Source organism: Salmo salar, chromosome ssa06 (assembly GCF_905237065.1).
Source record: "Salmo salar chromosome ssa06, Ssal_v3.1, whole genome shotgun sequence".
In the NCBI taxonomy this organism is placed as follows: domain Eukaryota; kingdom Metazoa; phylum Chordata; class Actinopteri; order Salmoniformes; family Salmonidae; genus Salmo; species Salmo salar.
The window spans coordinates 31,619,964-31,632,104 of NC_059447.1; the positions used below are offsets into that span (position 1 = coordinate 31,619,964).

A 12,141-nucleotide genomic window follows, 5' to 3' on the forward strand; every position below is an offset into this window, starting at 1 on the left:
TTCATGTTTGAAGGTTTTTTTATTGTCAAGGAAAAACAGAAAAAATAAACAGAGTATGAATGCACACATGAATGCATATCTCCATAAAAAAAAAAAAAATCTTGAGGTATGATGCCAATACGGTCAACTTGGATGACAAGTGTTTTGGAAGAGCTAATACACAACTGACAAAATATCGTAGTAGTTAATTCACTTTTAAAGGAGGAGTTTCCTTCCATCAGAATGTATCCATACCGTACCACACAATAAACCATGAACTGGGTCTGACTAAGTAAACTGCATTACTACCCTTCAATGTAATGTAAAATAGACCAAGTATCACTCACTGTACATTGATTGCACTTTCACACTTCATGGTGGATTTACAACACTAATAAACCAGGAGTAGTTATTCTGCAAGATAACGACTTTTAGCACATTTTAATATACGTGTTAAAGGTTGAGTTTGGGCAAAAACACAAAAATAGCGGCTTTAAACTGTATAACTGATCAATGCACCATCATACTAGGTCATTTAATGCTTAAAAACACAACCACAATTTATGAATAAGATATTTGGCTACAGAAGGGCAATTTCTTACCGATCGCTACAGTTTTTTTCCAAACCCAAATCCTGTGAAATTACATCAACACACTGGAGGAGTTACTGGCTAGCTAAAGTGGCTATCTTAGCTAACAAACTATCTACGTTAGTTGCGGCATGCATGACCAGAATGACACTTCGACGAACCACCAAAGGTACACCCCATTTTGAAATTTGCCCGTTTTTTGTGCCATAAATCGACCTTTAAGACTCACTCATGTCTTGAAACCGTGTGATTTGGTTTAGTAAGACCAGAGGAAAGACAAAGCAATTTCCTGGTAAAGGTAGACTTGAAACAAAACGAGAGTATCTCATAACTCAACATTTGTTCATGTAATTCCTGCTTGTTTATGTCATCATTTTTGCATTGTGTCCTTCTGTTGACCAATAGGCCCACATCAGCTTTCCTTGGTGAAAACCCAGCCTCTAACACTGCCGGCCTTCTGGTCCCAAGTGTTGTTCTTTGCACATCTAACCTGAAGGTCGGGTATTCATTGACAAGCCACTGAAACCTTTGCAAAGGAGAAGCTTGCCTTGAGCTATTCTGCATTGGAATTAACTTGTCTTTACGACATCCAGATCTGTCTACTGCTCTCTGTAACTGGTTAACTCACTGAAATTTGTTGAATTAATGATTATTAAATATAAATTTACACTCTCTGCTGATAATATGACAATCCTAAGCTTGCTAAAAAACAACCTGTTTTAAATTGTTCTGCATACATTTAGTTAAAGTGAAAAGCTCATTATTCAAAGAATGCATTCAGAAAGTAGTCATTATAGAAAACCCCACACATAAAACTATTTTAAGTCTAAAAACTCTTCTAATTAGTAGTAATTTGGCAAATATCTCTTCATTGATCATCATAGTATTCCTTTCACTTCAGTTACAGATATTGTATATCGATATTAAATAGACACTAGATTCAGAATTTCATCTAAATGCATCCACAGATCGTTAAAAGCCAGATCATTCAGCAATTCAGTAGAAAATTCAGTACAGGACCGAAATTCCTGAAGTCTGATGCATACATTCCATAACCTTCTCTGGGATTTTAGTATGCATCAGCATTGTGATCATTTTAATTCCTAAACAATAATAAGAGATCTTCACAACAAATAATAGTATTCCCTCTGAGGTGGATTCATCTTAACCTTTATGAAATTTTCAGCATGCTAAACCACCTATTCTTAAGCAGCTAAAATGTTGCATCACTGTGAGGTACAACACCTCATCTCATCATTAGCTATTGGCCTTGCATCTCGAAACTGTCCATAACTTTCAAAGAGTACAGTCACTGTAAAGTCTTACTTTGTAATTTCATCTAATGCAAAATAAATGTCAATTTCTAAAACATCGATTCCAATGTTCTGTTGCTCGCCTTGTGCCTGCATGACAATTCCTCTATCCATGTCAACCTGCAATCCATTCAATACCACATATATATTCAGAATGTAAACAAAGACATATTGGTGGTTTTCCTGTCCTCAGACAGGAATATTTTGTTTCTCTTTGTGAGCGAAGTCTTATTGATAATGTCTATTATCCAATGTCATAGTCCCAACAGTAGGTTTGATATAGTTTTTGTCCAGTAATCATTTGGAATACTGCAGTTCATTGTGGCATTTTTGCTCTGTAGGCATTAATGATGTCATCCATTATTGTACCAATTTCAAAAAACATCATCTAGAAATCTTAAAAACATGTATGTGTAAAAGGTCCATTTAGTTCATGTGGTGCCTCTCTTTTTAAACAATAATCTAGTAGTGTCATCATCACAGTATAGTCAAAGAGTCTTGGAGGCCAAAGAATTGGAGAACATGTCTTTAGAGAAGATACTCTATCTTACTGCTGAGGTCCCCTCCGAGGGAATCTCCCAGGTCAAAGAGCTGCTCCAGGTTGACTGTGGAGCTGCACAGGAAGTTGGTAGATCCCTGCTCCTCTTCCTCTGGCCAGGGGCTCTGCAGGAATGCTGTGGCCAGGAACGTCTCCTCAAAGTCTGCTCCGCTGCTCCTCTGGGTCTCCGCCAGCACGTGGCTGCTGTCTGCTGTCCCCTCGGGGGCCTCCAGGGGGCAGATGTGAGTGCCCCGCACCATCAGGTCCTCCTCCTGGGGAGTGGGGCTCAGTGGACCCCCTCCATCCAGACTCAGCTCCCCACTCAGTGCAGAATCCAGGAGGGCATCCCAGTCAAAGTTCCCCTTCAGGGAGCCCAGTTCCCTATACTCCTCCACAGACAGCAAAGGAGAGCTGGAGCGCCGGGGGACTTTGACCATGGCAGTCCTGGAGCCCAGTGGGTGTTTCCTCTTGTGTCCAGGGCCTCCCTTTCTCATGGGCCATGCCCCCAGCATGGTGCCTTCGGCCAGACAGGGGTCCCAGTTCTGGTCGGCTCCAGTGGCCTCTTCAAACTCTCTGAGGAGCTGCTGAGCCTCTGGATTGACACATAGCCCACTCTGGCTGCCTGTTGGGTTACAGAGGCCCCTGGGCAGGGGATGGGGGTTGGCCCTAAGCCTGTTCTGCAGGGCAGGGTTGATCTGGACAGGGGGCATCCGCCTCTTCTTGTAGGCCCCGTTGAGGAGGCGCTCTGCGTACTGGGGATCGATCTTCCAGAAGCCTCCCTTCCCTGGCTCGTCCTTCTGCCTTGGAACCTTGATGAAACACTTGTTCAGGGACAGGTTGTGCCGGATGGAGTTCTGAAATAGGGCATGAGGGGGACAGGATTGACATGGCAGTAGACATTCAGTCCTGCTCCATCAAATATATTAGCTCGTGTACCCTTGCATTCAGCCTTACCAGGAGCTCAACACTGCTCCCCCCCCCTCCCCCAACTAGACGAGTGACCTGCTGACCTTTGTTAAATATTATCTGCCCCATGCACTGGCTTACAATAACAGAATGCTCAGGAAATTAGTATAACTTCTGGAACTGGGGAGTACGGCTAACGACTTAATTAATCATTTATCCAGCAAATTAAACTTTTTCCAGAGAATTTCTTCCCTCTGATGGGGAATCTGCACTTTTGATGCCATACTGCCCCTCCCCATACTCCCCCATTGCCTCTCGTTGCTCAAGCAGAAAACCTGGGAGCTATTTCTGAAAAATTATGTAATGGGTTTAAAAACACACACACGCTAAAATGTGTGTTGAGGGGGGGATGAAGTCTTCTGAAGCAAGATGCCCACTGCCAAGTAAGGGGAAGTCCAAGGCAGTATTTGCTACAATCTTTGTAAGTTACAGGAGTATTTGCTGCCATCTTTGTACCATGAGAGCCCTTAATTCCCATAAACCATAGCAGCTAATGCTTGTTCAGAGTGTGGCAGACGGCCCAGAGCTCTCGATATACAGACTTTGGAAAGAACTGTGCTCTTACTCGTTCCTGTTAAAGAAAAACTCTGTGCCCAGCTGCATCTTGGCCCCACTCCAAAACACATAGAGCCCTCTGTGGCAGATGCTGAAGGGGACTCTGTCTCTCACTATCTGGCTGCTCGAGACATAGTCAAGTTACGAACGTGACTGAGAGCCTCTCACAGGACCTAGTCTAAAGCATCCTATTAGAGCCATTTTCACATTTTCAAGTGTGTGTGTGACTTTAGCAACATTTACCTGCCAGGTGGGGTCAGCATGGCGGAAGTAGCAGAAGTTGTCAGTGATCCACTTGTAGATGCAGGAGAGGGTGATCTTGGTCTTCTTGCTGGCCTGCATGGCCATACAGATGAGTGTGGCGTAGGAGTAAGGTGGTTTGATATGAGGGTTTGTCTTGTAGTCCACCTCATCAGGGCAGTGACCATGGGCCACCAGGCTAGGGAGGGCTGACAGGGACTGCATCCTACAATAGGCTGCTGCTGTGGGCTTGCCTGGGGTGAGGGGCATCCCTATGGATGCAGGGTCACCAGCCAGAGGGGAAGCGGGAGCCTCGGAGCCCAGCTGCTGATGGCCGAAGAAGTGAGGCTGGTGGTGAGTGGAGAGAGGAGACTGTTGAGGCCCATTGGCATTGAGAATAGAGAACTCCTGCAGCCACTGCAGGCTGGTCAGGCTGTCATCCAGGTTGTCAGAGCCCCCAGTGCTGCTGGAGCCTGCTGAGGCTGAGCTGTCGTCCAGGTCCAGCTCCTCAGAATGAGCAGCGGCAGTCACCACTTCCTCCTCCAGCCCCACCGAGCCCTCGGGCCAGGGGTCTGCACAGCTTAGAGACAGCATGGTCCTCCCTCCGCTCCGATGGCTAAAGCTCCCCCCTATACCACCAGACAACAGCCTGACAAGGAGAAAATATACACCCGACATGAACAAAGCTGAAAAGGACAATGATAGCCCTATTTGAAAACAGAGCCCTTTGAGGCATGTCAGGGGGTAAATTGAAATAGTTTCTCTCTGTGGTAATGGCACGTTCTATTCAGTGACTTGTAGGGAAACAAATTGTAGGAACAACAGCTGCATGTAGTTGAGATCTTTCAAATGTTGATATTTGATTAGAAACTGCTTAACAAAAGGAGTGCATGGGTTTGTAATCCCAGAGTAAAGACTGTTATTAATGAAATGATGTGCGAAAGACCTGCTATGTTTATTCTCACTCGTTCCGATGTTGACTATCTGGAGGTCATAGAACTTTTGTGAAAAGTGATAGGAGCGCCGTCTAGCCTACCTATCTACACATAATAGCTTAAAGCCATAAAACGGGACTCTCCACAAAAAGGCTGAGACAAAGTCACTGTTATAAACTCATATATGTCGAGTGAATTTATGATAAACGACTCAAAACGTGATCAAATAGAGTAGGCTATTGACTCTAGACAAATTGATGAATTGTGCCAAATCAGATAACATTTGAGATTATTTATTTTAAGTGTTTCAATTATTTGAAAAAATATGAAGATGCTTATAGCTAGCTCGTAATTTAACTTTACAACAAAACCTTACAATAGTTACAATGAACATATTTGTATTTTTATGGCAAGATATCAAAATAATTTGCTACAATTTAATGATAACCGACTTCATTCTAATATGTTTTACTTTTTTTAATAAAAAGAATGTAAAAAGATGACAAACTTACCTTGATCTGATATAATGCTGAGCAAATGCCTTACAATCCAAATGGCCAATTGATAAATTATTAATCTCACTTTAGCCTTGAGGATTTGCACCTGTTGAAAATGTATGAAAAAATACCTCAAGATGTCTTTGGCGCTCTGATGCGCGCTTGTTCAATTCAACGTCTCAAAAGCAGGTCTTTATAACGGTGGCAGCGGCTAAAGGATCTCTCCGGGGGCAGTTTAATACCTGGTGCAGGAGGTTTGTCCGGCAACCATAGAAACGGTACACCCCTTGTAAACAGCTTCCCGTTCTTCTATTGGCTTGGTTGTTGCTATAGTGCTTCATTTTTAATCAGTCTCACTCAGGTTTGTTCGTCACGCAAGTAAATCCAGTCTAGTGTCCCAAAAGGGAGTTGGAAGGACTGATAGGATTTTTTTTTTTACAAATCAGCTTGATCTTTATCCCATCAGATGAGTTTAAATGTTAAATGGAAATTTACTAAATGTGTTGAATGGAGCGGTTTTGACATGCAGCATAAATATACATTATCTAAATGTTCAAGCAGATTGAATATAATAATACAATATATATTTATATTCATTTGAGTAGGGTATTTAACCCAATACCTTGCAGACAATGCGGCTTTGCGACAACTTTTGGAAGTGAACTCTGGAAATAAAAAATCTGGGGTTTTTTGTCCCCAAAAATTGTACATGAATTGTTCATCCTAAACTTTGCAGAGAACGGCAATGAGGAGCAGAGAGTAAACTCTGAGTGTCATTGGGATTGAAGATAAGACATTTTGGAGTGTTTGACCCAGTTCTGAGTGACAGTTGTCAAAAAAACAATTCAACAAAAAAGCAGACATCCAGCTCTGGAGTGGGGACAGAACTCAAGAGATGAGGAAGCCTTTTTATTGCTTTACAGTTGCTTTTGTCAAGAGTCTCAGGAAACCACTCAGCCACACTAATAGAGTGTCCAAGGGGCCAAACCTTTTTGTTTCTCTTTTTTTCCTTTTCTGTCTTATTAACAAAAGTACATTCCTTCACAGACGCACACCTTCCTGGATGTCCAAAGGGTACATCCAAGTTCCAAGAACCTATTGCTGTGGCGCTGATTCATTCAATCATAACCAGTTACGATTGTATAATCCTCCATCGTCATAACTTGTTGCCGTCATATGGCAAAAATGACTACAAAAATGTATCAATCACAGATTAGAAATTTTACCATACATGTAGGCTACACCAAGGGCAAAACTCTCGTGTACCTAGTACTCTCTACCAAGTTTGGGGAGGGCAGACAAGGAAAAAACAACAGACCAATCAGTGAGATCACTCCAGTCTGACAAAGAGAGAGAGAGAGAGTGATGGAGGATAGGATCAGGGCCAGTTCCCTGAGTACTTTCCTCTTAGTACCAGTCGGCCCTTTTTGCCACTCAACCGCGAAATCCACAGCCCATTGTTGGGCCCTGTAGGGCTGGTGTTCTGACCAGACCTGATTGTTCATGTCAGACTCTGAACTAGGCCCCGGCCCTCCTCCTCTGCCCACCTTGAGGAGAAGTCAGAGGTCAGAAAAGCGAGCAGCTAATCACAGTAATGCTGACAGGGAGATGAGTTGAGGGCTGTCTGGGAAATAGGGAAGGGACAGAGATTAGACACCAATGACCTTGGCAGAGTCACAGCTGGACAAAGCTGGGGAATACCCAACAAACCTCAGCACAACTACAGTCTTTATTGCTATCATCAATCATCAACTCAAACAAGATAAACTGTAACAAAAAGTGAATTATTGGGAAACTAAACCTGATGCATATGAGTTTAGTAAACAGCCACCTAAGGACATAGACACACAAAATATATATGCATAGGCCACAGATTTTTTGAATTCATACAGGTTTTAGACATTTTCATTACTCAAACATGATCAACATCTGAGATATTGAATGTTTAATCCCCCTGTATAAGAATGACTTGCATCACATTACAAAATAAACTTCTCTCCTCGAACTTTACTCAGGCAATCGTTAGGGTTTGTGACAATGCGTTTCCATTGACAGGAGATGGCGCTAGATCATAGAAAATGACAGTGTAGCTCTGTTCTCCAAGGAGAACAACAGACCAATTGAGATTTTTGAACAAATATAAAATATCACAATTATTAAATAGTTTGATGTACTTTCTTTAAATCCTCAAAATATGTATTTGTGTAGTGTAATAATTTGTGTTCTGAAAAAAAGTATTCTAAACAAAATCAAAATCAAAAAAACTAAATATACATCAAATACAGTTGTAATGGCTGTCATATAGAGCGGATCAAGGCACAGCGTGTTGAGTGCTCATAATTACTTTTATTAAACTCAGAACACGAAAGAAAATAACAAAGAGAAAAACGATCAGCTAACAGTTCTGTCAGGTATTAAAGTCTACACAGAACACAACTAAACAGAAATCAACTGCCCACAAACACGCTAGAAAAAAAAACCAACTTAAATATGATCACCAATTAGAGACAACGCGAATCAGCTGCCTCTAATTGGAGATCATCCAAAAAAACTCCAACATAGAAATAGAATAATAGAACAAAACATAGAAATAGAAAACACAGACAAACCACCCAAAACACCCCCTGTCATGCCCTGATCTACTCTACTATAGAAAATGACATCTTACTTGGGTCAGGAACGTGACAACAGTGCCCTTGGAAAGTATTTAGAACCCTTGACTTTTCCCCCAAATTTTTTTGTTACAGCCGTTTTCTAAAATGGATAAAAAAAATAAAAATTAACATCAGCAATCTACACACAATACCCCATAATGACCAAATGAAAACAGGTTTTTAGAAATGTTTGCAAATGTATTAAATCTAAAAAACAGAAATACCTTATTTACATAAGTATTCAGACCTTTTGCTATGAGAATCAAAATTGAGCTCAGGTACATCCTGTTTCTATTGATCATCCTTGAGATGTTTCTACAACTTGATTAGAGTCCACCTTTGGTAAATTCAATTGATTGGACATGATTTGGAATGGCACACGCCTGTCTATACAAGGTCTCACAGTTGACAGTGCATGTCAGAGCAAAAACCAAGACATGAGGTCGAAGGAATTGTCCGTAGAGCTCCGAGACAGGATTGTGTCAAGGTAAAGATCTGGGGAAGGGTACCAAAAAATGTCTGCAGCATTGAAGGTTCCCAAGAACACAGTGGCCTCCATCATTCTTAAATGGAAGAAGTTTGGAACCACCAAGACTCTTCCTAGAGCTGGCCGCCCGGCCAAACTGAACAATCAGAGGAGAAGGGCCTTGGTCAGGGAGGTGAACAAGAACCCAAAGCTCCCTCTGACAGCTCTCTATGGTTCCTTTGTGCAGATGGGAGAACCTTCTAGAAGGACAAGCATCTCTGCAGCACTCCACCAATCAGGCCTTTATGGTAGAGTGGCCAGACGGAATCCACTCCTCAGTAAAAGACACATGTCAGCCCGCTTGGAGTTTGCCAAAAGGCACCTAAAGACTCAGACAATGAGAACCAAGATTATCTGGTCTGATGAAACCAAGATTGAACTCTTTGGCCTGAATGCCAAGCGCCATATCTGGAGGAAACCAGGCACCATTCCTACGGTGAAGCATGGTGGTGTCAGCATCATGCAGTGGGGTTGTTTTTCAGCGACAGGGACTGGGAGAATAGTCAGGATCGAGGCAAAGATTAAACGGAGCAAAGTACAGAGAGATCCTTGATGAAAACCTACTCCAGAGCACCCAGTACCACAGACTGGGGCGAAGGTTCACCTTCCAACAGGATAACGACACTAAGCACACAGCCAAGACAACGCAGGAGTGGCTTCAGGACAAATCTCAGAATGTCCTTGAGTGGCCCAGCCAAAGCCCGGACTTGAACCCGATCAAACATCTCTGGAGAGACCTGTAAATAGCTGTGCAGTAATGCTCCCCATCCAACCTGCCAGAGCTTGACAGGATCTTCAGAGAAGAATGGGAGAAACTCCCCAAATACAGATGTGCCATGCTTGTAGCGTTTTACCCAAGAAGACTCGATGCTGTAATTGTTGCCAAAGGTGCTTCAAGAAAGTACTGAGTAACGGGCAGAATACTTATGTAAATGTGATATTTCCGTATTTCTGATTTTTTTTAATAAATTGGCAAACATTTCTGAAAACCTGTTTTTTCTTTATCATTTTGGGGTATTGTGTGGAGATTGATGAGGGAAAAAAACTATTTAATACATTTTAGAATAAGGCCATAACATAACACAATGTGGAAAAAGTCAAGGGGTCTGAATACTTTCCGAAGTCAATCTACTATAGTAGATTGACATACTCTACCAGACAAAAGTTTGGACACACCTACTCATTCAAGGGTTTTCTTTATTTGTACTATTTTCTACATTGTAGAATAATAGTGAAGACATCAAAACTATGAAATAACACACATGGAATCATGTAGTAACCAAAAAAGTGTTAAACAAATCAAAATATATTTTATATTTGAGATTCTTGAAAGTAGCCACCCTTTGCCTTGATAACAGCTTTGCCCACTCTTGGCATTTTCAACCAGCTTCATGAGGTAGTCACCTGGAATGCATTTAAATGAACTAGTGTGCCAAATACAGGCTGCATCACATCTGGCCATGATTGGGAGTCCCATAAGGTGGCGCACAATTGGCCCAGCATTGTCCGGGGTAGGCCGTCATTGTAAATAAGAATTTGCTCTTAACTGACTTGACTAGTTAAATAAAGGTTACACATAATGTCAAGAGTGTGCAAAGCTGTCAGAGTGTGCAAACAGAGTGTGCAAACAGTGGCTACTTTGAAGAATATAAAATATATGTTTTGGTTACTACATGATTCCATATGTGTTATTTCATAATTTTGATGTCTTCCCTATTATTCTACAATGTAGAAAATAGTAAAAATAAAGAAAAACCCTTGAATGAGTAGGTGTGTCCAAACGTTTGACTGGTACTGTATATATATTAATCAAAACCCCTGCCTGTTATACACAGAGTTTATTCACTGTTTCCAGTGGCCCCAAAGCTATAGTGAAGGGGCTTTTCCAGGAAACCCTGGCTGCGTGCTACTTACACACTGAACAAGCATTCACAGCTCTGACAGAGACCCAAAAGGAAGATGGTGACTGACTCATGAGTCACAGACTCAGGTTGGTGGGGGGGAACCAAGATGGAGGTCAACACGTGGGCAAGAAAACAAGCAAGACATCCTGAGTATCTCTGAAAACAAAGTCCACACTGTCAAGATCATGTTAATCATTGACCAATGACAGTATGGCTCCACCCCCTTTACTCTGTGTTTTGGGAGAGCCTAGGGTCCTGGTATCTGAAAGCAGATGGTGATCTGCATGAGACAATAACAATTTAGGTTATGTCTCCCTGCAGTGTGAGTAATACAGTTTTACAGAATATATCACCCATTAAAGCAAGGGCATTTGTCCAGATAAGCTTTATGGGGACAAAATAACACAGCATAAGGACAGTTAAGGTGGCCATTCAGCAGTAGCCTACTTTTCAGTATTTTGAACTGACTGACCTCTCACATGAGCTTCAGATCATTTGGTCTGACCATTTAAAGCAAAGTGTCAAGTATTGAGCTATTTTGTGTGGATAAATGTTATATGCTGCCCATTTTGAGAGGAAATGTGTTGTTTTTTGTTCAAATTATTACCTCAAAAAAGATAAAACATGGGTAACCTTGAAGGCTTGATGGTCACAGTGTATGACATTGTTTCATTGAAAATTAAACAACAGAGTGACTTTCACTTTCTGGTTGTGTAATGTCAAAATGGCAGAATTGTCCTTATGTCCTTATCTTCTGTATGTTTGTTTCAAGTTTTAACAAAAAAAGTCACGTGACCTTCTAGTGTAATGATTTATTTGCTGAAGCAAATTGCCTATTAAAATAACCACCTCTCAGTGTGGTGCAGAATGAACAGAATAAGTCATTTGTTGAAAGTCATCACGATAAACACCCAACAGATGCTCATAACTGACCAACAAAAATCTCATAAATTATTTCCTTGAATAGTTCATTAGACCATTCTGGAACATGAGGTCACTATTCCCAGAGCTATCTTTCCATGTGAAAGAACATGTTTCCGAAGCTTCATTCCAAATGTCTCCAATTATTAGTCAAGTGAATTTACTCATCAGTCTCAAAATAAATGGGGAAAAATGCATGTAATTTGTGAGCCTATTTAAAATACACAGACAACTGATTAAAGTAAATAATGGAGTAAGATGTTGCTATGCAGAAAAAAAGTCAGAAAGAATAGAGGAAAGGTGAAATTTGAGATCCTCTGGGAACCTTTGGGGACCCCTATTTACAATCGATTTCAGATGATAGATTTTGAACACAATAAATTAACATATTGTCATAATTGACTGTTTGAAGAGTTGTGTGTGTAGTCTCCAATCCATTATTAATATACACCATCAAATTCACATTATCCAGGTAACACCCACCAACAATACATAATAGATAGTCTTCTCTGTCACCTTTAAT

The 12,141-nt window shown here is 41.3% G+C and overlaps 1 protein-coding gene across 1 annotated transcript; it reads right to left on the reverse strand.

Annotated features, from left to right (window-relative positions):
• On the reverse strand, nucleotides 1-6,055 carry foxj1a (forkhead box J1a). Its single transcript, XM_014193780.2, has 3 exons — nucleotides 5,629-6,055; nucleotides 4,185-4,830; nucleotides 1-3,274 (listed from the first exon to the last, which is right to left on the reverse strand). Exons 2-3 carry the CDS (start codon nucleotides 4,773-4,775, stop codon nucleotides 2,411-2,413), a joined length of 1,455 nt encoding a protein of 484 aa, XP_014049255.2. The 5' UTR covers nucleotides 4,776-4,830; nucleotides 5,629-6,055; the 3' UTR covers nucleotides 1-2,410.
• Between the last annotated feature and the right edge of the window lie 6,086 nt (nucleotides 6,056-12,141).